At 41.3% G+C, this 26,526-nt stretch overlaps 1 protein-coding gene across 1 annotated transcript in view; it reads right to left on the bottom strand.

Moving 5' to 3' along the window:
- The window catches only part of P58IPK (dnaJ homolog subfamily C member P58IPK), a 59,928-nt gene extending 37,538 nt beyond the window's left edge, over window positions 1–22,390 (bottom strand). The window contains exons 1-5 of the mRNA XM_068374997.1: window positions 22,233–22,390; window positions 18,665–18,775; window positions 18,246–18,445; window positions 8,627–8,770; window positions 8,317–8,498 (exon numbers count right to left, since the gene is read on the bottom strand). Of these exons, the coding sequence (XP_068231098.1) occupies window positions 8,317–8,498; window positions 8,627–8,770; window positions 18,246–18,445; window positions 18,665–18,775; window positions 22,233–22,311 (716 nt within the window). The 5' untranslated portion in view covers window positions 22,312–22,390. The remainder of the gene's footprint in view (window positions 1–8,316; window positions 8,499–8,626; window positions 8,771–18,245; window positions 18,446–18,664; window positions 18,776–22,232) is intronic.
- Window positions 22,391–26,526: the final 4,136 nt, after the last annotated feature.

Here is a 26,526-nt window from a genome sequence, read left to right as displayed (position 1 = left end):
GCCAAATATACAGTATAACTACACAATTATCATTATTATTACCAAATTACAACCATAGTTGGGAAAGTAGACTGCTACAAGCCCAGGGGCTCCAACAAGGAAAACAGTCAGGTGTAGAAAAGAAATAGAGAAAGGCTCCAACAAGGAAAACAGTCAATTGTCGAAAAGAAATAGAGAAATAACAAGCTATATATGAGAAATAATAAGAATACAAAATATATTAAAATTAATAACAGCATTAAAATAGAGCAATCCTATATAAACTGTAACGAGACATGTCCACCTGTTAAACAGAAAAGAATTTGCAACAAGTTTGAACTTTTGAATTCTAAATGCCAGCTTAGAAAGATCATTCCAAAATCTAGTCACAGTTGGAATAATTCTTCTAGAACACTGTGTACTTAGTACTGAGCCTTATGATAAAGAATGCAAGACTCTTAACTGCAAATCTATTACTACGTACAGGATGATAGGGTCTGGGACAATCTAAATACAGAATAAAGGATGGCGAGAATTATGTGAAATCTTATACAACATACACAAAGAACAAACAGCGGTGCCAGAAATTAATATTACAATCAAGGAAATGGAATTTAATACGCCAAAAGTTTTTTCCAATAAAATAATGGAATTAATGTCACATTGTTCAAATCTCTTGTTCTATTATCAATAAAATACTATTTCTTTTTCAGTTTAAAAGATTTAGACACTTGACTGTTCAGACAAGATTGCTAAAGGGGGTCTTGAGCATTTCCATCACAAAGCAAATGGCACTAAAAGCTCTTTACAGTAATTCTCAAGTACTTAGCAACATTACTTTCTGGATATTGCTTACCACTATTCCCTTTAGTCTATATTCATCTGGTTGTTTAATTTCTGCATCTTTATTTTAGACAAAATTTTCACTTATAATTTACAAATAAATCCTCCAGGTGAGCAAAATGAATGTCTTAAGATGTGACTGAGTGCTCTTGTAAAACGACTTTGTAATGAGTCTTATTAAAACCTTTAGAAATAAAGAAAAATATTTTAAAAACTATTTTAAAACTATCATACTCATAAGAGTACTGTAAGTTTGATGGGAAAAACATAATTATGTTATTTTCATTAGTAAAATAAATTTTTGAATATACTTACCCGATAATCATGTAGCTGTCAACTCTGTTGCCGACAGAAATCTACGGTCGGGATACGCCAGCGATCGCTATACAGGTGGGGGTGAACACCACAGCGCCATCTGTGGTCAGGTACTCTAGTACTTCTTGTCAACACCACCTCAATTTTTTCCTCGGTCCACTGGTTCTCTATGGGGAGGAAGGGTGGGTCAATTAAATCATGATTATCGGGTAAGTATATTCAAAAATTTATTTTACTAATGAAAATAACATTTTTCAATATTAATCTTACCCGATAATCATGTAGCTGATTCACACCCAGGGTGGTGGGTGGAGACCAGCATACATGTTAACACAGAAGCTAAGTATCCCGTATTCTATTTTATTAGTTATTCAAAAATAACAAAATAAATAAGTACCTGGTAAGGAAGACGACTTGAACCATTACTCTGCCTTTATTAAGTACGTCTTTCTTACTGAGCGTAGCGGTCCTCTTAGGATGCTGAACGACTCTTAGGTGCTGAAGTATAAAGGGCTGCAACCCATACTAAAGGACCTCATCACAACCTTTAACCTCGGCGCTTCTCAAGAAAGAATTGACCACCCGCCAAATCAACAAGGATGTGGAAGGCTTCTTAGCCGACCGTACAACCCATAAAAAGTATTCAAGAGAAAGGTTAAAAAGGTTATGGGATTATGGGAATGTAGTGGCTGAGCCCCCGCCTACTACTGCATTCGTTGCTACGAATGGTCCCAGGGTGTAGCAGTTCTCGTAAAGAGACTGGACATCTTTGAGATAGAATGATGCGAACACTGACTTGCTTCTCCAATAGGTTGCATCCATAACACTCTGCAGAGAACGGTTCTGTTTGAGGGCCACTGAAGTAGCCACAGCTCTCACTTCATGTGTCCTTACCTTCAGCAAAGCAAGGTCTTCTTCCTTCAGATGAGAATGTGCTTCCCTAATCAGGAGCCTGAATAGGTAAGAAACTGAGTTCTTAGACCTTGGAAGAGAAGGCTTCTTGATAGCCCACCATAAGGCTTCTGATTGTCCTCGTAAAGGTTATGACCTTTTTAGATAGTACCTAAGAGCTCTAACTGGGCAAAGTACTCTCTCCAGTTCGTCCCCCACCAAGTTGGACAGGCTTGGGATCTCGAACGACTTAGGCCAAGGACGTGAAGGAAGCTCGTTTTAGCAAAAAACCGAGCTGCAAGGAACATGTAGCCGTTTCAGATGTGAAAACTATGTTCCTGCTGAAGGCGTGGATCTCACTTACTCTTTTAGCTGTTGTCAAGCACACGAGGAAAAGAGTTTTTAATGTGAGGTCCTTAAAAGAGGCTGATTGGAGAGGTTCAAATCTTGATGACATAAGGAACCTTAGGACCACGTCTAGATTCCAGCCTGGAGTGGACAACCGACGTTCCTTTGAAGTCTTAAAAGACCTAAGGAGGTCCTGTAGATCTTTGTTGGTGGAAAGATCCAAGCCTCTGTGGCGGAAAACCGCTGCCAACATACTCTGTAACCCTTAATCGTAGGAGCTGAAAGGGATCTTACGTTCCTTAGATGTAACAGGAAGTCAGCAATCTGGGTTACAGTGGTACTGGATGAGGAAACTGCATTGGCCTTGTACCAGCTTCGGAAGACTTCCCCTTTAGACTGATAGACTCTGAGAGTGGATGTCCTCCTTGCTCTGGCAATCGCTCTAGCTGCCTCCTTCGAAAAGCCCCTAGCTCTTGAGAGTCTTTCGAAAGTCTGAAGGCAGTCAGACGAAGAGCGTGGAGGTTTGGATGTACCTTCTTTACGTGAGGTAGACGTAGAAGGTCCACTCCTAGAGGAAGTCTCCTGGGAATGTCGACCAGCCATTGCAGTACCTCTATGAACCATTCTCTCGCGGGCCAGAGCGGAGCCAACCAACGTCAGCCGTGTCCCTTTGCGAGAGGCGAACTTCTGAAGTACCCTGTTGACAATCTTGAACGGCGGGAATGCATACAGGTCGAGATGGGACCAATCCAGCAGAAAAGCATCCACGTGAACTGCTGCTGGGTCTGGAATCGGAGAACAATACAACGGGAGCCTCTAGGTTATCGAGGTAGCGAACAGATCTATGGTTGGCTGACCCCACAGGGCCCAAAGTCTGCTGCAAACATTCTTGTGAAGGGTCCACTCTGTGGGGATGACCTGACCCTTCCGGCTAAGGCGATCTGCCATGACATTCATATCGCCCTGAATGAACCTCGTTACCAGCGTGAGCTTTCGATCTTTTAACCAGATGAGGAGGTCCCTTGCGATCTAGAACAACTTCCACGAATGAGTCCCTCCCTGCTTGGAGATGTAAGCCAAGGCTGTGGTGTTGTCAGAGTCCACCTCCACCACCTTGTTAAGCTGGAGGGACTTGAAGTTTATCAAGGTCAGATGAACCGCCAACAGCTCCTTGCAATAGATGTGAAGTGTCCTTAGCTCCTGATTCCATGTTCCCGAGCATTCCTGTCCGTCCAAAGTCGCACCCCAGCCCGTGTCTGATGCGTCAGAGAAGAGACGGCGGTCGGGTTTCTGAACAGCCAAAGGTAGACTTCCTTGAGAAGAAAGCTGTTCTTTCACCACGTGAGAGTAGACCTCCTCTCTTCGGAAACAGGAACTGAGATCGTCTCTAGCGTCATGTCCTTTATCCAGTGAGCCGCTAGATGATACTGAAGGGGGGGAGGTGGGGTCTCCCTAACTCGATGAACAGTGCCAGCGACGAAAGTGTCCCTGTTAGACTCATCCACTACCTGACTGAGCATCGGTTCCTTCTCAGCATGCTCTGGATGCAATCTAGGGCTTAGTATATCTTTGGGGCCGACGGAAAAGCCCGAAAAGCTCGACTCTGAAGATCCATACCCAGGTAGACAATGGTCTGGGATGGGACGAGCTGGGACTCCTCAAAATTGACCAGGAGGCCCAGTTCCTTGGTCAGATCCATAGTCCATCTGAGAATCTCCAGACAGCGACGACTTGTGGGAGCTCTTAAAAGCTAGTCGTCTGACGGAGCCGGACACAAGATCATGGTACTGCTGCACAGTCTGTGAACTGTCAACCATGGGGAAGCGAGGAAGTACAGTGACAACCCGAAGCTGTCTAGACTGTCTGGGTCGTACAGACAACTCCTTATCGGGTTGCTGAGGTTGCCGCACTGCGTCACAACAAGACACTTCTGCTGGTTGTTGAACGTCTTCCCAGTGACACACTGACTCCGTAAACAAAAAATCCTCTAACAAGGACTAAGCTTGGACTGCATGTCTTGCAACACAGCTCAAGGTCTATGGGAGCAGGTGTGGTAACAGACGGGGTTAGCGACTGAAGTGGAACCATTACCCTCCCTGGAAGCATGCTATGCTTAAATAAAAGTCCATAGGAGGCTAAGCAGCTAAAGGCTCCTCTCCAAATGACAGAGTCCCCAAGGGAAAATCAGAAGGAGGGAGAATAGCACTTTCTCATCTACAGGAACCATATCCGAGAAAAGCTAAGTTCTCTCAGTGAGGGTTTCACTGGTGCAAAAGCAGCAGACTAGAAGGCAACGTATGAAACTGCTTGACAGTCTAGTGAGTTGGCAACAACCAAAGATGTGTGACTGAGAAGCATGCGGTAAGGTATGCAGAGCATGCTGTATGTAGAGCATGCTGTAAGGTAAGCAGAGCATGTTGCATGGCGTGCGGCTTATGCTGCATGGGATGAGGCTCATGCTGCATGGGATGAGGCTCATGCTGCATGGTATGAGACTCATGCTGCATGGGATGAGGCTCAAGCTGCAAGGGATGAGGCTTATGCCGCATGCGTTGAGGAGGATGCCGCATAGTATGAGGCTCCTGCCTCATGGGTTGAGGCGGTTGCCGCATAGCATGAGGCTTTTGCCTCATGGTTTGAGGAGGATGCCGCATAGCATGAGGCTCCTCATAAGCATGAGGCTGCCTCATGGGTAGAGGAGGATTTTTTAAAGAAATCTGAACCTGACACTAATCTAGCTGTCCGAGGATTTACCTGGTGAGACATCAGTCTCTTTACCAGCGAGTTTTACCAGATTTCCCCGGGCCACCACGTGACACAATTGGTAGTAATTCATTCAAATTACCCCTAATGAGTCAATATGGATAAATATCAACACAACATCGTGTTCAAATAGAAATAAATTTCTACCTCATACTTGGGATCGAACGCTAGCCCCTTCTAATGAAAGGCCAGGTCGAAACCAACCATGCCACGAGAGCCCATTCAAGAGTTGAGGTTCTTGCCTCAAGAGTGGAGGTGGCTGCCGCAAGAGTTGAGGTTGCTGCCTCAAGGATGGTGGAGGTTGCCGCAACGCAAGAGGTTGCTGCATAGCGCTGGTATCTGGCAACTCCCAATGCGGCAGCTCACGCGTGGAGGTAGGTTGAGGAACCTCAACATCATACGTCTGGCAGGGTGGACTGCGCAGAGGTGGAGTTGAGGTTGCTGCCTCGAGGATGGTGGAGGTTGTTGCACCGCAAGAGGTAGCTGCCTCGAGGATGGAGGAGGTAGTCGCAACGCATGAGGCTCCTACCTCAAGGGTAGAGGAGGTTGCTGCAAAGCATAAGGCTCCTGCCTCAAGTGTTGAGGAGGTTGCCGCGTGGCAAGAGGCTCCTGCCTCAAGGAAAGTGGAGGTTGCTGCACAGAGCTGGTATCTGGCAACTCCCAATGCGGCAGCTCACGCATGGAGGTAGCTTGAGGAACCTCAACATCATACGTCTGGCAGGCTGGACTGCGTAGAGGTGGAGGAGCGCTCGCAGGAGGAGGTGTGTTAACCTTCTCTGCCTGAAACTCCTGCATCAACACCGCAAGCTGAGACTGCATTGTCAGCAGCATAGACCACTAGAGTTTAAGAAAGACAACAACAAACGGAGCTACTGTCCGTTGAAACTGAGGGTCTAAAACAGCTGGTGCGGCAACAGACGGAGTTACTGTCTGTTGCGATACCACCTTGCCTCTCTGGGAGGTGTGCAGTTGTCGTACTGCAGCAAGTCCGAACTGACCCAGTGCTAATGGCACCACCTAGGAGTTGGACTTGCGCGGAAGGGACCGACTTGCACTTAAAAGCTGCAAGATTTGGTCCATGGTTTCTGCGAGAAACCTCTTCCGCAGACGAGGAATAAATGGGCTCTCTCGTCTTTGTGTGGGTGGGGTGATCACGTCGGCTACGTGAGTTGGTTACACCCGAAACCACGGAGGGAAACGTCTGTTCGTCGATCAAGGCCTGCTGAACCCATAAGTCCTTCGACATTACTTCTCCCCTGGGCTTGGGAGCTTGTAAGAGGTCCCAGACTAGGCGAACAACTGGCACGAACAGACGAACCCTCGAACGCAACACTGTAAAACTTTGCGCTTATCACTTTATCACTTTTGATTTTCTGTTTGCACTTATTTCACTGAACTCGAAACTTTAAGTGGTTTGTACCTGAAACACGCAATTCTATCCTTCATTAAAAGTTAGTAATTGCGAAAACAGTATTACAATGTAACAGAAAAACATAATGAAAGATAAATAATTCAGTGGCTGGAAAAGAGATTAAACACTAGATCAAATAAACTACGTTTAAAATCTCTCACCGCATAAAGTCTGAGAACAAGAATAAAACTCTAGAAACGTTTACCTTCTTCCCCTAAAGAGACTAGGGAGAAGAACAAAAACGATAACAACGTTACCCGCTTGAACGAAACGTTTATCCTCCTCTCTCTCCCTCCGTCTCTATCTCTCTCTCTCTCTCTCTTGACTTAGCACCTGAGAGAAGAGCCCAATTATATATATCGTTAAAACATATTATTGTTAAAGGAAAAAAACTGAAAGGTTTCCCAAATAAAAAGTTCCTTTATTAGAATAGAACCATTTAAGCTAAGAAAGAATGAACAAAACGCTAGAATCGGTTTACTCTTACTGCAACGTGACACCGTGATAGACTCTCTCTCTATCGTAACGATAGAGCGCAAGTTGAACGTTCTGAACGTCAACAACTGCAGAGACAAAACAAAACGTTAGTTCAACTTTGAAAACAGTACAAGACTATCAAAGAAATTCTTTCAAAAACATTAAAATAGCATAATATGTTAACAGGTAAAAACGAAATGACGGGCTCAAAGTTAATTAACTTCGGTTCCAAGAAAAGACCGCCTACTATTAGGAAAGGTCGAATATAAACAAATATAAAAATTAATTTAAATAAGTTTATAATAAAAGGAAGTTAATCAAAGAGGCCTATAAAAGGCGGAGAGATATAAAATAAATCTATAACTTTGTTAAGCAAAATTAAGAGAGTCTATACTCTCTTCAGTTCATACTCTCTTCGTACCAAAATTAAATCAACAATTAAATCAAATTAATTCCAAAAACTTGCTAAGCTAATGATATAGCTTCCTGAATAGCGAAGGCTAAACTCTAGAGCAAATACATCACCAAATCGTGAGCAATAACTCCAGAATCAACAGCGTATCCATGTAGGTCTAGCCGGAGGCACGACAGAGGAAAAATTGAGGTGGTGTTGACAAGAAGTACTAGAGTACCTGACCACAGATGGCGCTGTGGTGTTCACCCCCACCTGTATAGCGATCGCTGGCGTATCCCGACCGTAGATTTCTGTCGGCAACAGAGTTGACAGCTACATGATTATCGGGTAAGATTAATATTGAAAAAGTCATATTATTCTTTAGAAGCCCATTATCCTTTTCCTTGTAGTTTTGAGTCTTTCATAAAAAAACAATTTGATCAATTGGTCTTGGTTACACCTTGTGTTATCCGAAAGTATATTATGGTATAACTAATCCTCCCGAAGTTTACAATACAGAAATTAGCAGGGTATTCATTGCAACCAATCCCAACATTTTGCAGATATAACAAACTGTATAAGTTCTGTATAAATATTACCCTATCTTTCCACACCTCATCAATTTTTCAATCCTCAATATCAAAATGCAGTAACCATATAAAGTACTTCACTTTTTTAGAATTCCTCAAATCAAATTTTGCCAAGACTTTTAGGATAAAGCAAAATGCTTCAAAACCCTTTTTCTACCCTCAAGGAATTTTGTTGACTACAAAACCAATGTTTGAAACATACCTATACAGTAACCACATGTTTGACTTTCAGAAATTACCTACAGTATCCTGTATAATATATATTATATACTACCTAAACTCTATATTGATAGTACAATACTCACTTCAACCCTTGCTCTACATCTCCAATTTGGTAATACAGGGTTGCCAGCTTTAAATAACCCTCAGTGTCGTCCTGGGTCAGTTTAGTTGTTATCCTTATATCAGTAATGGCACTCATTACATCCCCGATGGCTTGGTATGCCTCTACACGTAAGTCACGTAATGCTGCGTCCCATGGGCAGTGCTGTAAGAGAATAACAGAATGATTTACCATCATCAATACAAAGATAAAAGTACACGGACAGTTGATTACTTAAAAGATAAGTGCATAGGAAAAAAATAATATACTAAAAACTAAAGCATACTTCTTACCTCTATAACATTTTTCAGGATCAGAATTGCGTGGTTATAGCGTCCTGTCCTCACATGGGAATAAGCTTCTAGGATATCTCGCTTCAATGGCTCTATTGTAGTGTACAACCGATTAGCTTCTTCATGTGCTGGATCTTTCCGTAACTGCAAATTAAAAATGAATGCCGAGTATATATGATACTCTGCAAATTGTAAACAACAATGAAGTACAAGATTATCTGAAGCCCAGTTAAAAATTTACTTTCACATACAGTGATACCTCGATACGATTTTTTCTGCATACAAAATTTTTATGATGCAAAACCAGATGTGAAGAATTTTTCGCCTCATATTACGAAAAATTATTCATGATACGAAAAGTGATTTGCCAGCCAGGCCTAGAATAAAATAGTGTACTGTTAAAAATATGAGACAGTTGAAAAAAACGGGTAGTTTATACATAATAGAAAATGTACCTCCCAATTCAGTATGATCAATGCCCTCAATTATTCAGGGCACAAATTGGTCTTATGAGCCATAAGAAGGCTCACCAGTCTAACAATAATTAACCTGCTATCTCCTCTCCACTATTCAACCTTCTATTGGGGCTGAAAACTATGATATTTGGATACGAGTACATGCCAACAACGAAGACAATAGTAAGGGTAACTACAATAATAGTACAGTACATATGGTGCTGTATATTTTGTATATGTACAGTATTATACTGTATTATTTTCTCTTTATCATATAATTATGTTCTAATAACTAGGTACAGTAATTCACAGTTATTAACAGTTAGGTATATTGAAAAATTCAAATGTATTTGGCTTTATTTCATTGTGGTTATAACTTTATCATAAAAATTTTATTTTCATTAGTAAAATAAATTTTTGAATACACTTACCCGATAATCATGTAGCTGTCAACTCCGTTGCCCGACAGAATTCTACGGAAGGGATACGCCAGCGATCACTATACTAGAAGGGGGTGTACTCACCAGCGCCACCTGTGGCCAGGTACTGCAGTACTTCTTGTTGACACCACCTCAATTTTTCCTCGGTCCACTGGTTCTCTATGGGGAGGAAGGGTGGGTCAATTAAATCATGATTATCGGGTAAGTATATTCAAAAATTTATTTTACTAATGAAAATAACATTTTTCAATATTAATCTTACCCGATAATCATGTAGCTGATTCACACCCAGGGAGGTGGGTGAAAAACCAGTGTACATGTATATCAGTAAGCTAAGTATCCCGTATTTCATATTATCAGTTATTCAAAATAACAATGAAATTATAAGTACCTGGTAAGGAAGTCGACTTGAACCATTACTCTGCCTTTAATAAGTTCGTCTTCCTTACTGAGCGCAGCGTTCCTCTTAGGAGGCTGAACAACCCTAAGGTGCTGAAGTAAAAAGGGCTGCAACCCATACTAAAGGACCTCTACACAACCTCTAACCTAGGCGCTTCTCAAGAACGAATTGACCACCCGCCAAATCAAACAGGATGCGGAAGGCTTCTTAGCCTACCGTAACAACCCAAAAAACAACAATAAAAGCATTCAAGAGAAAGGTTAAAAAGGTTATGGGATTAAGGGAATGTAGTGGCTGAGCCCTCACCTACTACTGCACTCGCTGCTACGAATGGTCCCAGGGTGTAGCAGTTCTCGTAAAGAGACTGGACATCTTTGAGATAAAATGATGCAAACACTGACTTGCTCCTCCAATAAGTTGCATCCATAATACTCTGCAGAGAACGGTTCTGTTTAAAGGCCATCGAAGTGGCTACAGCTCTCACTTCGTGGGTCCTTACCTTCAGCAAAGCAAGGTCTTCATCCTTCATGTGAGAATGAGCTTCTCTAATCAGAAGCCTTATATAATACGAAACTGCGTTTTTGGACATAGGCATCGAAGGTTTCTTGATGGCACACCATAAGGCCTCTGACTGTCCTCGTATAGGTTTTGACCTTTTAAGATAGTATTTCAGAGCTCTGACAGGGCAAAGAACTCTCTCTAGCTCGTTACCCACCATGTTGGAAAGGCTAGGAATTTCGAACGATCTAGGCCAAGGACGTGAAGGAAGTTCATTTTTAGCTAAAAATCCGAGCTGTAAAGAACATGTTGCTGATTCGGATGTGAATCCTATGTTCTTGCTGAAGGCGTGAACCTCACTAACTCTTTTGGCTGTCGCAAGGCAGACGAGGAAAAGAGTTTTGAGAGTAAGGTCTTTGAAGGAAGCTGACTGGAGAGGTTCGAACCTAGGAGACATAAGGAACCTTAAGACTACGTCTAGATTCCAGCCTGGAGTGGACAAACGACGTTCTTTAGAAGTCTCGAAGGATTTAAGGATGTCTTGTAGGTCCTTGTTGGAGGAAAGATCCAAACCTCTGTGGCGGAGAACTGAAGCCAACATACTTCTGTACCCTTTAATCGTAGGAGCCGAAAGAGATCTAACATTCCTAAGATGTAACAGGAAGTCAGCAACTTGGGTTACAGAGGTATTGGTAGAGGAAACTGCATTGGCTCTGCACCAGCTTCGGAAGACTTCCCACTTGGATTGATAGACTCTACGAGTGGATATCCTCCTTGCTCTGGCAATCGCTCTGGCTGCCTCCTTCGAAAAGCCTCTAGCTCTAGCGAGTCTTTCGACAGTCTGAAGGCAGTCAGACGAAGAGCGTGGAGGTTTGGGTGTACCTTCTTTACGTGAGGTTGATGTAGAAGGTCCACTCTTAGAGGGAGAGTCCTGGGAACGTCGACCAGCCATTGTAGTACCTCTGTGAACCATTCTCTTGCAGGCCAAAGGGGAGCAACCAGCGTCAGCCGTGTCCCTTCGTGAGAGACGAACTTCTGAATGACTCTGTTGATGATCTTGAACGGCGGGAATGCATATAGGTCGAGATGGGACCAATCCAGCAGAAAAGCATCCACGTGAACTGCTGCTGGGTCTGGAACTGGGGAACAGTACAAAGGGAGCCTCTTGGTCATGGCGGTGGCGAACAGATCTATCGTTGGTTGACCCCACAAGGTCCAAAGTCTGTTGCACACGCTCTTGTGAAGGGTCCATTCCGTGGGGATGACTTGATCTTTCCTGCTGAGGCGATCTGCTGAGACGTTCATATTGCCCTGAATGAACCTCGTTACCAGTGTGAGGTTTAGACTTCTTGACCAAATGAGGAGGTCCCTTGCTATCTCGTACAGCTTCCTCGAATGGGTCCCTCCCTGCTTGGAGATGTATGCCAAGGCTGTGGTGTTGTCGGAGTTCACCTCCACCACCTTGTTTAGCAGGAGGGACTTGAAGTTCATTAAGGCCAGATGAACTGCCAGCAGCTCCTTGCAGTTGATGTGAAGCGTTTCCTGTTCCTTGTTCCATGTTCCCGAGCAATCCTGTCCGTCCAAGGTCGCGCCCCAGCCCGAGTCTGATGCGTCCGAAAAGAGATGAAGATTGGGGGTCTGAATCGCTAACGATAGACCCTCCTTGAGAAGGATGTTGGTCTTCCACCACATGAGAGTAGTCTTCATCTCTTTGGTGACAGGAATAGAGACCGCTTCGAGCGTCAAATCCTTGTCCCAGTGAGCTGCTAGATGGAATTGGAGAGGGCGGAGGTGGAGTCTCCCTAACTCGATGAACAGGGCTAACGATGACAGGGTCCCTGTTAGACTCATCCACTGTCTCACCGAGCATCTGTTCCTCTTCAGCATGCTCAGAATGCACTCTAGGGCTTGGCTGATTCTTGGGGCCGACGGAAAAGCCCGAAAAGCTTGACTCCGAATCTCCATTCCCAGGTAAACGATGGATTGGGAGGGAATAAGCTGGGACTTTTCTAAGTTGACCAAAAGACCCAGTTCCTTGATCAAGTCCAAAGTCCAGTTGAGACTCTCCAGACAGCGACGACTTGTGGGGGCTCTTAACAGCCAGTCGTCTAAATAAAGGGAGGCTCTGATGTCCGCTAAGTGGAGGAATTTTGCAATATTCCTCATCAGACGCGTAAACACCATAGGCGCTGTGCTTAGGCCAAAACACAGGGCTTGAAATTGGTACACAACCTTTCCAAAAACGAATCTCAGGAAAGGTTGGGAGTCTGGATGAATAGGAACGTGAAAGTAAGCGTCTTTCAGATCCAACGAGACCATCCAGTCCTCCTGCCTGACCGCTGCCAGGACCGACTTCGTCGTCTCCATAGTGAACGTCTGCTTGGAGACATAAGCATTGAGCGCACTGACGTCCAGCACCGGTCTCCAACCTCCTGTCTTCTTGGCCACCAGAAAGAGACGGTTGTAGAAGCCCGGGGATTGATGGTCCCGGACTATCACCACTGCCTTCTTCTGTAACAGGAGCGACACCTCCTGGTGTAACGCTAGCCTCTTGTCCTTTTCCTTGTAGTTGGGAGAGAGGTTGATGGGAGAAGTGGTCAGAGGGGGATTGCGGCAAAATGGTATCCTGTAACCCTCCCTTAGCCACTTGACAGACTGGGCGTCTGCACCTCTTCTTTCCCAAGCTTGCCAGAAGATCTTGAGTCTGGCTCCTACTGCTGTCTGGAGAGGAGGAGAGTCAGTGTTTGCCTTTCGAAGGCTTGGGACCTTTCTTAGACCTGCCCCTGAAAGCGTCTGGACGGGTACTTCCTCGGCTGGGGGCTCTGCCACGAAAGGGCGGAATAAATCTTGTAGCAGGAGTATCGGCCACTGGGGTGCGGTAAGATCTAGGAACCGAAGGAGCAACCTTAGCCTTATGAGCTGAAGAGGCCACAAGGTCATGAGTGTCCTTCTGAATAAGGGCCGCAGACAATTCCTTGATAAGCTCCTCAGGAAACAGGAACTTAGAAAGCGGAGCAAAAAGTAACTGAGACCTTTGACAAGAGGTGATACCAGTGGAAAGGAAAGTGCAAAGTTGTTCCCTTTTCTTGAGTACTCCCGAAACAAACATGGAGGCAAGTTCGCCGGACCCATCGCGAATTGCTTTATCCATACAGGACATTATAAGCATGGCCGAGTCCTTGTCAGAAGGGGCAGTCTTCTTGCTCAAGGCCCCCAGGCACCAGTCGAGAAAATTGAAAATCTCAAAGGCGCGAAAGACACCCTTTAAGAAGTGGTCTAAGTCGGAAAAGGTCCAGCAGACCTTAGAGCGCCTCATAGCCGATCTACGTGGAGAGTCAACCAAACTTGAGAAGTCAGCCTGGGCAGAGGCAGGGATTCCCAAGCCTGGTTCCTCTCCTGTGGCATACCATACGCCCGCCTTAGAAGTCAGCTTAGTAGGAGGAAACATAAATGAAGTCTTCCCTAGTTGCTGTTTGGACTGCAACCAATCCCCTAACATTCTTAAAGCTCTCTTAGAGGATCTAGCAAAGACGAGCTTAGTGTAGGCCGACTTAACAGGTTGCATGCCTAGAGAAAACTCTGATGGAGGAGAGCGAGGGGTAGCAGAAACAAAATGATCCGGGTAAACCTCTCTGAAAAGAGCCAGGACCTTGCGAAAGTCAATGGAGGGTGGTAACGACTTGGGTTCCTCCACGTCCGAAGAGGGATCATCTAGGTGCGCAGCTTCCTCCTCAGAAACCTCATCACCTGAGTGTTGAGAAGCGAGAGGTAAAGTTACAGCGGTATGCTGAACAGCAGAATCCTGACAAGCGGGTGCATAAACACTTGCGGTCTCATCCTCAAGTCTCTGTTGAAGAGGATGAGGGCTGGTAATGACAAAGTCATGAGGCTGGGATGAAGGAGGTTCTGCGGAGGTTTGAGGAGCAAGTGTGGTGAGAGGCGACTGTAGTAAAACCTGAGGTTCAGGCTGCAAAGACTGGTCAAGTAGAGGAGAAGGTGGTAGATGCATGCGTTGAGGTGGCTGACTCATTGCATGAGGTTCCTGTCTCAAGAGTTGCGCTTGCTTCAAGGGTTGAGGTGGTTGCGTAGTAAGAGATTCCTGTCTCACGAGTTGAGGTTCTTGAGGTGTGAGCTGCGAGAGTTGAGGTGGCGGCTGCGCAGAACGCGGCTCCTGTCTCACGAGTTGAGGTTCTTGAGGTGCTTGCCTCGAGAGTTGAGGTTCTCGCCTCGAGGAAAGTGGAGGTAGCAGCTGCGAGAGCTGAGGTGGCTGCCTCAAGGATGGTAGAGGTTGTCGTACCTCAAGAGGTTGTAAGGCATAAGACTCCTGTCCCCATTGTTGAGGAGGTTGTAGCGTGGTAAGAGATTCCTGCCTCAAGGAAGGTGGAGGTTGCTGCACAACGCTGGTAACTGGCAACTCCCAACGCGGTAGCTCACGCATGGAGGTAGCTTGAGGAACCTCAACTTCGTACGTCTGGCAGACTGGACTGCGGAGAGGAGGAGGAGCGCTCGCAGGAGGAGGTGTAACCTTCTCTGCCTGAAACTCACGCATTAAGACCGCAAGCTGCGACTGCATGGACTGCAGCAAAGCCATCTTGGGATCAACAGACGATGAGGTCTGTTGAGGCAAAGCCTTAACAGAAGTTGAGGTCTGTTGAGGCATCGCCTTACCTCTCTTAGGAGGTGTGCAGTCACCTGATGACTGCGGCGAGTCAGAGCTAGCCCAATGGCTACATCCGGGCTGTTGAACTCGTGAGGTCTGGACTTTACGCCTAAGAGGTCTTGAGACCTGAGTCCAGCGTTTTCTCCCCGAAAATTCTGCAGACGAGGAAAATAAAGGCTCAATCGTCTGAGAGTGGAAGTGACGATCTCTGTAAGATACGCCCGCAACCACCGAGGATACTTCTGTGCGCCGATCAAGGCCTGCCGAACCCTTTTGCCCTTCGACATTGCTTCTCCCCTGGGCTTGGGAGCTTGCAAGAGGTCCCGGACTGGGAGGACGACTGGCACGCACAGAAGTACCCTCACGCACAACACTGACACTGACACTAGCACTCGGCACAGCACTGGCACTACCACTTCCCACTGCACTTTTCACTTTAAGTTCCTTGACGTCCGCCAAGAGGAACTTGTGGTCACTCACTACCGACTCCACTTTATCACCTAAAGCCTGAATGGCACGTAAAACATCAGACATATCAGGCTGAGCACAAATAGTAGGTTCGGGGGTAGCCACTACAGGGGGAGGAAAAGGTTGAGGATCATGGGGTGAGGAATAAAGCGAAGAGCGAGCCGAACTCCTCCTAACTCTCTCTCTCTCTAACTTAGTGGTATACTTGAGGAATCGAACAAAATCAAGTTCCGAAAGTCCGGCGCATTCCTCACATCGATCTTCCAACTGACAGGATTTTCCCCTACAGTCGGAACAAACGGTGTGAGGATCAACCGAGGCCTTCGGAATACGCCTAATACAAGTCCTACATCGTCTTTGGGGAGGAGCTTGAGAAAGGTCGGACATCTTGAATCAAAGAACAGTCAAGGGGGATTCCAATTAAAGCAAAAGATCGTTAACCATTAATCAAATCAATATAAAAGCTATCTAAGCTAATAGACAAGTTTCCAGTATAGCGAAAGCTGAAATCTTAGAGCAATACTTCACCAAAAACCGTGAACAAGACTCCAAAATTATAAGCGTATCCATGTAGGTCTTGCCGGAAGCACGACAGAGGAAAAATTGAGGTGGTGTCAACAAGAAGTACTGCAGTACCTGGCCACAGGTGGCGCTGGTGAGTACACCCCCTTCTAGTATAGTGATCGCTGGCGTATCCCTTCCGTAGAATTCTGTCGGGCAACGGAGTTGACAGCTACATGATTATCGGGTAAGATTAATATTGAAAATTTAATGGGGTGTTTTTGTACGGTTTGGAACGAATTATGCGATTTACATGTAAAACGTTACTCATATGAAAAAAATAACGAAACGAAAGCCACTCCGGAACTAATTAATTTTGTATCTTGAGGCATTATCGTACATTGAAATTAATTACAGTAAGTTATTCACAATTTTTATACCATTACTATAGATACTATATTTTACATGGATAAGGATCACTCAAAATTAGTGTATGTGCTCACACAATAAAAATGGGCCAAGTACACAAGATCATAGTAGAGAATCAAAATTACTTTCAACCAGAGTTTTTGCAACAAAACCAGAGGACTTGGGTGATGGCAATTATTTTACTGGGGTAGCTTATGAAATGCTCTACCTATGAAGTAAAAAAAATACTTGGAAAGGATTCCATTTCAACATTCTTCTCATAGCTGAAAATTCTCTCAGCCATCCTGATTCCATCATGTATGAACAAGAGAATCCAGAGTTGAGCTTCTTTCCTCATAAAACAACACTATAGCTATGACAAATAAACCTGGAGAACATAAGGTGCATCTATGCTATAGAAATAATTAAGGAACTCGCGCGTTTGGTAAAATCCATGGCCTCAAGAGGTAAATGACTTAGGCCTTTTCACTATCTAGAGAGAAAAATCCTTGTGAAAGCAAGGGAGCACAGTGACGAGGCTTAACAGATGTGATAGATTGTGTTGAAAAACTCGTTAAAGACCAGAGAAAGACTGATTCACAAAGATTTTGAAAGTAAAATCATCAAATAGCAAAAAAGCAGCAGCAGACAACGATATACCACTGGAAAATTTCACTGTACTAGTATATGATTTTACACTGGAAACTCACCTTTATCATACTTGAATGATAATTTTGACAAAACTCATAAAGTTAGAGAATCAACTTCCTGTTCCAATTACAGTATTTTAAAACAATACTTGAAGTTTCCAAACTCTCATCTATCGAAGATCCTCATCACTCAGACATCCACAACCTTGACGTCATGTATACCACATCTCTCAACACTTTAATCCTCTTACTTTGTTGCAAGCTCTACACCGAGATATAAATATACTCTCAGACCTTGAATTTCTGACATGGATGGCCAATTTGAAATCTTGTTATATGCCTCTCTTTATACTCTACTCATCACAAAATTATTTCGTCTACACTATAGATAGCACACTTATAAGAGTAAAATGAAAATTGTACATGCCTAGAGGGAATGGTACATCAGGCAAGAAGAATCAAGGTTTAGGCGAGTGTTGGCAATGTCTGAGAAAGGTAGAATTTTCAAATTTTACTAATGTTACGTTTTTTTTTTTTTTTCCAAGCTGTAGTTTACGTTTAAGTAGGGTTTCAAGATATCAACCCATATGGTGTAGATTCCCATAATTTCATGTGTCCTGAACCTCATTGGTTTTAGTTTATGCGAGGGGGTTTTGGAACCATGCATTTACAGAGAAGGTAGGCCAACTGTACGACTCAAACATAACTACTTCTATGGTCCTTAAAAGGCTGTCAATTTGTCTGATCACATCACTGCATGTAATGGTTTTAAAGGTGAGGTAGTTTATGTTAACCAACTTTACCTTAAATGTGGTTATAGAAACATTCCCCATAAACTGAATCTTTGATTATTCATCGTCATATCAAATGGGAGTAGAATAAAGTAGACATTTGATAAGAAAATGGATAAGAAGTATAAGGGATAGATGAAGAGTGCAACAAGGGACCAAGGTTATATATCACTACTGTACTTGCAGAACATTATTGTACAGGATGGCGACTGACTGATCTTGAGTTATCTGGCATAATAGATTCCAGGATTACCAGTGCCAATGTAGTATGGTAAACTGGAAATAGTAGTAAGCCCCATGGGAAAAAAGTATTGTAAATGAACATTCACATTTGATAATCTTACTTACCACGTGTTCAAGGTCAATATGAGCTTCTTCAAGTCTACCCAATTTGACTAGAACTCCAGCTCTTTGCGCTCTAGCTGCAGTAAAGTCAGGTTTGAGTCTAATGACTTCATCCAAATCTTGTAGACCTGGTCGGGAGCGACCGAGGGCAAGGTATACTGTCGCTCGTCGATAGTAACTCAAATAATTATTTGGGTCACCATCTGTAAGTACATGAGCAGGTTAGTAACATGTTAACATACTGTACAGCATATCTTTCATGAAGAAAAAAATCCAGCAAGAACTGCTCTCTGTGTTCAAGCCTATTTATCTTGAAGTATTACCACACTTTAAAGTAACATATCTTAGGGTATAGAGAATACATTACATAAGAAGCATCTGTATTTCAATTATCATTATATTAAAAATCATATCAATAGTACCTATTGCAGCATGAAAATGTGAGAGAGCATCATGGAGCTGACCCTTTGCCAGCATTTGCACACCCATTTGCAAATGACGATCTACTTCCGCTACACTCGTACATTTCACTTCTGAAAAAGAAAAGGAAATATGTTACAACTGTCATTCTAAAAAATTATCTAATAATGATAAAATATTTTCATAAGGGGTTTCCATAATTTCATGTTAAGAAAATAAGCCTTACTAAATAGCAATGCAGTGACTTCCTTAAATGATTAAGGTCTGAAACCATGATTAAGGCCAGAGCATTGGAACAATGAGATACTGTAATGTTAAATTGCAAGTGAAGCGAGCTACAGCAAAGAAAAAACCATCTGAACTAAGTAATAAATTAGGTACTGTAAATACAATAACGCAGGGTTTATGTATGATGACTGCCCTGCCACATAAGTCCCTTATTTTCAAATCTGTTGTAAACTTTTATAGAATTTAAAATTTTCCACAATGTTCTAAATAGAAATAGAATTATTTTGAAAACTTTCAAAACTACCGTGAAATTTATGTCATACGAGTTCTGTACCCTGACACTCTCTCTCTCTCTCTCTCTCTCTCTCTCTCTCTCTCTCTCTCTCTCTCTCTCTCTCTCTCTCTCTCTCTCTCTCTCTCTCTCTCCTGTACTTTCTAGAATTCACTGTAGATGTCTAGATCAATTCAGCAGCGGTTAAGCAGCGGAATACTAAATTAACTGGCGGTCGCGGAAATTTGCAAAACCTAATTGGACACTGCTTGACCTGGGAAATAGCTGAAGGGCTTTTTTTTTATCCAAACAGAATCCGATATTTCAAAAATTCAAACAAGGTAATGGGAGCATCAATCATGGGTTGGAGATACTCATTCTTAGCTCACAACACACAAAGATGGCAACATATCAGAAAGAAGGCAAAAATACTTCTGAATCATTTTATAATTCAATTAATCCAAAAAATGTAAGGATTGTAAAGTTTGCCAAGAGCAATGAATTTACATCTTATGTGTATGAGATAGGGTTCCTGGGGAATTATTCCAGTGTTTGTTCTACGTGTCGTTCTAGTGAAATGCATTAAAATTACGATGGAAAATCAAAGCACAATAGCAAACCCATGTTTTTTGGGGGGTGTTCTAATAGTTTGCGATGTAAGAAGATTGCTCCTAAACATGAAGTTTTTTTACAATCCAAACTATCTTACGATATGTTTATCATTTTAGCCTGCTTTCCATATACTGTAGTATATCTCAGAACATGATTCAGCCTTTCTACAAAGATTTTGCATCACATACACTTATGGACTGGTACAACTTCTGCCAGGATGTGTGTGTGTGTGTGTGTGTGTGTGTGTGTGTGTGTGTGTGTGTACATTGTAACGATGGAGAGCCGGAAGACTAGCGGACCAGGACATATCATAGAGTAGAGATAGACGAGAGTAAGTTCGGAAAACGGAAATACAACGTTGGTAGCAGGGTTGATGGTAAATGGCTATTCGGCAGGATAGACCGGGAAACAAGTTTAGTCTTTCTTCAGGGTTGTTAAGGATTGTTTGGATAAGATATTGACCCTGATGTTACTAGAATTAATTTATCCTGAAACTACCAATATTTCAGACTGTTGGAAGACTTAGCCTATACTGTACTGCAGTTATAATGAGGATAAATTTCTTAGACACTGCACTGTTACTTAAAGCATTAATTTTGTGAGTCCGGATGATCCCAGTGTACACACCAATACAATTAAATCGCTGTGGCGAGTCTGTACTACAGAAATTTGAGACAGAAACATTTGTATGATGGCTACTTTGCTATGTACATTATTCAAAAACACTATTCAAAGGATACTGGTGGTAAACTAAAGGCCTTGCTTGAATTAGACAAGAGTGTTTACCCACTCAATATCAGTGATTCCGGAAGTCCTGGTCCGTCCCAACATCACCACCAAAAAACAAGAAGTTGACCCTCAGAAAGATAAATTCCATAGATTCCAATTTTAGCGACTGAATAATGTAAGTAAAGTACAGCTATATTGTTTCTGTTAATATATATTCAGGGGATGAATGTAATTCGTTGGGGCAACTGTAAACTTTCTTATTACTTGTAAAATAGATTTTGTTTACGAAATATGGTTATGTTACTTGCTAGGAGTGAAGAGGGTTGCGAATCAAACACAGGCTAAGCTAAAAATACAGCAGTCTAAATAGGGTCGCATGGGACGTCAGCCCGTCAGGTAAATACACGGCTTGCAGGTTAGGTTAGGTAGTGTTCTTGCATAGTGATTTTGCAGAACAATGGACACGGGTTTCGTAGTACGATGGCTACATCTAGCGAACAACTAGGAAATGGGAAGGAAATTTCCATTTTCTATGCACGTGGGAGAAACTGACCAATACCACTAAAATACTAGTCAACGGGGTTAACCTCCGTAGCGAAACATATTCTACTTGGCAAGACATAGGAACAATGAGATAATGTTTATTAGCAAGTGAAGGAAGCTACAACAGAACTAAAATCAGTAAATAATCACGTGTTTATTGGATACACCAACATACAGGTGAATACGCTAAATCAAGTAAGGAGGTATTTGTAGTACGATGAACAAGGCTATGAACAACCCCCTAGAAACTGGGATAGAAAAATCACGCTTTTTATGCGTCAAAGTCCTGGTGAACAGAGGCAAGAGCCTTTGTTCATCAGCGGCCAGTTCCTCACACATTGATTAAAAATAGACATCAACTAACTTAAACTTTCCCCCCTAACCTAATTACAAGCCGTGTCCTTACCTATTTACTTAATGGGGGGACTAACGGCCGCCGGCGACCCCCATTACACTACCGTATTTTAACTTACACACAATAATACATCCAGGTGGCCGCTAATATACATCACCCCCAGAGGCATCAGTGTTATGACTGTTTAATTACTTTTACTGTGTTTTGATTAAGGTAACTTTTGTATCATGATGTCTGGTTTTTCATGATGATGAATGGTGGAAACAACAAAGTTTAAAACCGTTCATTTAAAAATCACAATTCGACTCGTACACGTTATATTTCAAGGTGTTTCAAACGTAATTGAAGAGAATACTTGGTGCAAACCCATCACATTTCAGTTATTGACCTACCATAACTCAAAAACTATGGATTTCAGTCAGACATAATTATTAAAAACGTCAAAAACACCACAAAATACACTAAAATCTTATTTCCTGAAACTTATTTTCATCTTATTTTCTACAAAACCTTTATTGCAATGTTATATAATGTTACCAAAATATTAAGGAAAATTCCGACGTTAATTATTGTGTAAAGCCAAGCCTGACTTAAACCAGAATCCTTGACTCTTAGATAAGAAAGATGTTGGGATAATTTGCCAAATACATTATTAGCTGATTAACTAATCTAAATGCTTGGGTAATTTTGAGACGCTTTGTCAGAGGAAAGATACCATTGGTAAGAAGAGATGGCCTAACGTGGGGAAAAAAAGTCTGCTCTTACTCACATAGTTACACGTGAAAATTCCTGATAAAAATAAAATGACATACAGTATAAAAGTCTTACTTACCCCATATATCGAAATCTAACGTCAGAAAAATAATCCATAACGAATAGGCAGTTTTCTTATGACTACTAAATATCGTCATTTTTAAGAGTTGACAGGTATTACATCTGAATAGATGGAAGATAACAACAACACTGACTTCTTCTAGGATAAATACAGCAGTTTTAATGCTATTCTGATCCTCTTTAGAAGAAGATTCTGGCACATATAGCAGACGAAAATCTCTTGATCCGATTTGCTTTTGTTTTTCAAAGCTCTCCGTAAAACCAACCGTGGTTTCTGCCCATTGGTTCAATAAATACGCGGCCTGTTTAAATATGAATGGGTTTACAACGTAGGTCGATTGATGGACTATTTAATCGTATATTTAATACGAGTAAAGAAATTTAAGTAGCACTAATAAAATAGTATATTATAAACTGAAGAAATGCTACACTATTTCCTGTCCGTAATAAATAAACACAGATGAGATGCCAATTTTCCCTGTTCCAGGGTCGTGGTGCTGGAGATTTTGTCAAACCCGAGATTTTGTTGCATCATAAGAAATTAATTTATAACGTCAAAAACTTTTTGGTGAATTAAGAGGAAATTTAACGAATAGAACAAGTCGCTGGATGGATCTTTCCATTAGTTTTGCCTACTAAATATCTTAGAAAAATATATATGGGGATTTTTTTCACGTGCATGCAAAAAGAAAAAAAAAACATATTGATGTTAGAAAATCAGTACCCGAGTTCTAAGTTTTCTAGATCTACATATATACATACATACATACATACATACATAGGCCTACATACATAGGCCTACATACATACATACATACATACATACATACATACATACATACATACATAGGCCTACATACATACATACATACATACATGTGCATCCTAAAAAAATATAAGTGCGCGTTTGTGTTTGCAATTGATGTTTCTTTAAGTGCATCTTATGCACTGAAACTTTCTCAAACTTAATCAAGTCTGCTCAATTTTCCATCGAACAAATGCTGTCGACAAACGGCCCACCGTCAAGCATTCCCATTTTGCCTGCCTGAACGCAACCTAGATGTTTATCGGTTTCTTTGGCGACGTAAGCATTCCTGAACTTCAAAAGGGCAATTGACCAATCAACGAAGAGGACATCACATGCAACGTGTTCATAACTCCACGTCAAATCAGTTTGACCTTCACAATAGGCTGCGTTCACTTAGTGTATTGTGAAAGGTTATGCTCTAGGCGTTTGCCGTATCATAGAGTAATTTATCTCTTTTATTATCTTTCTGTTATCACTGTGTTTTTATCGGACATATGCTATAGATTTAATTAAAGATGAAATATATGAAACGATGAAAAATCATGGCTAGTTTTTTTTTTTCCTTTTTTTTTTTCATTTTATAAATGACTGATGAGCTCAGCACAGAAAATCTAAGCATAATCGATGAGTGATTTCGATAGCGTATCAGTTCGACTCTCCACTAATTCAATTATCAGACTTATCAATTTTGGCAGTTATGGGAGATTTACCATCCCCAAAACAAATTGTAATCTGTTGCCAGGATATACTTTAAGGAAATGTAAATCATAAAAGTAAAGATTTTTAACACCAAAGATATGATTACCATGTATGGTACGTGTTCTCCATTTATTAGCAAGTGGTAATTCACTAGTCACGTTTGATTAAATTGATTTAATTAAAATCTTTCCCTTTCACCTCCTCATATGTTAGCTTTTGCATTGCTTACAATGATTTGATGTTGCAAAGACTTAGGTTTTCCTTAATATAAATTTCTTTATTTAAATTGCCTTCTGTGAAAATAGATTAGATTGCTTTGCGTTAGGTTCGATTGCCACTTCTCTCCACACAACCCCCACCCGACATCCATGATAAAAGATATATAGCAAAAAGTTGATATTACATTACTTTATACCTTGAAAACAGTAATATATAATGCAGTTTTGAATAAATTATTGACGTCAATCAAAGAGATGATTTAATTATCCAAATAATGTTTCTATTTCTTTTGTTAGAAGAAAGAAAAATAGTGAATTTCAAACTGACGATGCTTCCTAAACAATGCATAGGCCTAGATCGTTCTATAATTTAAAAATGCCTACAACACAAGGAAAAAAGTTGAAGTTTACCAAATCCTTATGTCTTTTACGATAAAAAAGGTAAAAACGAAACATTCTTTTCGATAAGCGATAACATTAATGCATAAATAAGCATTGAGGAAAATAGATTTATTGAATCAAGATGCAACGAATATGCTCTAAAATAGACCTTTGAATTCTCATCAAAGATTACTTTAGGAAATAATATTATATTTACAAATATTAATGTAAGGAAGAACAATTAATTCAAGAATGCCCTAATTATAGCTAACAAGTAATTGGCACCCACTTGAATGAGAGCCAATTGGAGGCTCTCCAGAAATGAATCGGGAAGATAATGAGATCAGAATAATTCGATATTCCTTATTTCATAAGTCGAGATTAAATAACACCATAATTTCATATTCCGAACTAAATCACAGCGCCGTTAATCATAAATTCTAACCATAAATAACTATAAGTTTCGTGAAGGAATCAAAATTATACATAGGCCTACCCCGAGAAAAACAACACCAAAAAATAAGAAAATAAAAGTTTTGAGAAAAATTAATTTCTGAGAATATAGAGAATTTTTTCAACAGTTGAGAAGTTAACCGATTTTTCTAATTTGGTTGGAAATGGTATTATAAAGGTGGAAATTGATTCTAGAAGGTACACCAACATTGTTATAAATTTGGACAACCAAATTTGCGTGGGCATTTACAATATCCTAGATCATGTTAAAAACACCACCCACCTCTCATGGCTCGACGGATTTCACTAGGAATACATTACTATCCCTGTGACATAGGAATGGGTGTTTGGTGGGTACCATATATATATATATATATATATATATATATATATATATATATATATATATATATATATATATATATATGTGTGTGTGTGTGTGTGTGTGTGTGTGTGTGTGTGTGTGTGTGTGTATACCTATGCCTATTGACGCAAAGGGCCTCGGTTAGATTTCGCCAGCCGTCTTTACCTTGAGGTTTTAATTCAATACTTCTCCATTCATCATATCCTACTTCGCGCTTCATAGTCCTTAGCCATGTAGGCCTTGGTCTTCTAACTCTTCTAGTACCTTGCGGAGCCCAGTTAAATGTTTGGTGAACTAATCTCTCTTGAGAAGTGTGAAGAGCATGCTCAAACCATCTCCATCTACCCCTCAACATGATCTCATTCATATATGGCACTCGAGTAATCTCTCTTATATTTTAATTTCTAATCCTGTCCTGCCATTTAAATCCCAATATTCTTCTGACGGTTTTGTTCTCATATCTACTAAATCTGTTTGAGATTGTTTCATTTTCATACCACGACTCATGTCCATACAGTAACACACCGATCTCACTAAACTGACATATAGCCTGATTTCTTTTTTGTAGTTTCAGGCAATTTGATTTCCAAATTTTACTTAACCTAGCCATTGCCTGATTTGCTTTTTTCAATCTTTCATTAAACTCAAATTCTACAGACCTTGTATTAGAAATTATTGTTCCTAAACATTTGAATGATTCTACCTCATTAATCCTTTCTCCTTCCAATGATATTTAATCTTCCATTGTATATTCCGTTCTCATCATCTCTGTCTTTCTTCTATTTATCTTGAGCCTAACCTCGTGTAATATTTCATACAGTCGGGTAAGCAAGCATGGCAAACCCCGTGGTGTTCTGCTAATAAGAGCAGCATCATCAGCATACTCTAGGCCTTCTAATTTACTATCACCAATCCAATCCTTCTCCACCATCTCCAACAGTTTGTTCTACGCATTACAAAATTCACGAGGAGGATAACAACATAGGTGACAACACATTCCCTTGGAGAACTCCACTGTTCATTGGAAATTCATTTGATAGGACTCCATTAACATTAACTTTGCGTTTTCTATGCTCAAGAAGAGACATAATTAAATTTACATATTTAAGAGGAATTCCATAATAACAGACTCTCCACAAAATTAGCCGGTGCACACTATCAAAGGCTTTTGCATAGTCTACAAACGCCATTAAAAGTTAATTCTATATTCTACGCATTGTTGAACAGCATGTCTCAAAATGAAGATTTGGTCAGGACACCTTCCACCTTTTCTGAATCCTGAAGTTCATCTCTCAGCTTTTCATCAATCTTTCTTTCTAGTCTCATCAGAATAAGCATACTATATATATATATATATATATATATATAT

This window comes from Palaemon carinicauda, chromosome 6 (assembly GCF_036898095.1).
Source record: "Palaemon carinicauda isolate YSFRI2023 chromosome 6, ASM3689809v2, whole genome shotgun sequence".
Taxonomy (NCBI): Eukaryota; Metazoa; Arthropoda; class Malacostraca; order Decapoda; family Palaemonidae; genus Palaemon; species Palaemon carinicauda.
Note: the sequence above shows the minus strand (reverse complement) of the source record. Positions and strands in the feature narration are given on the sequence as shown.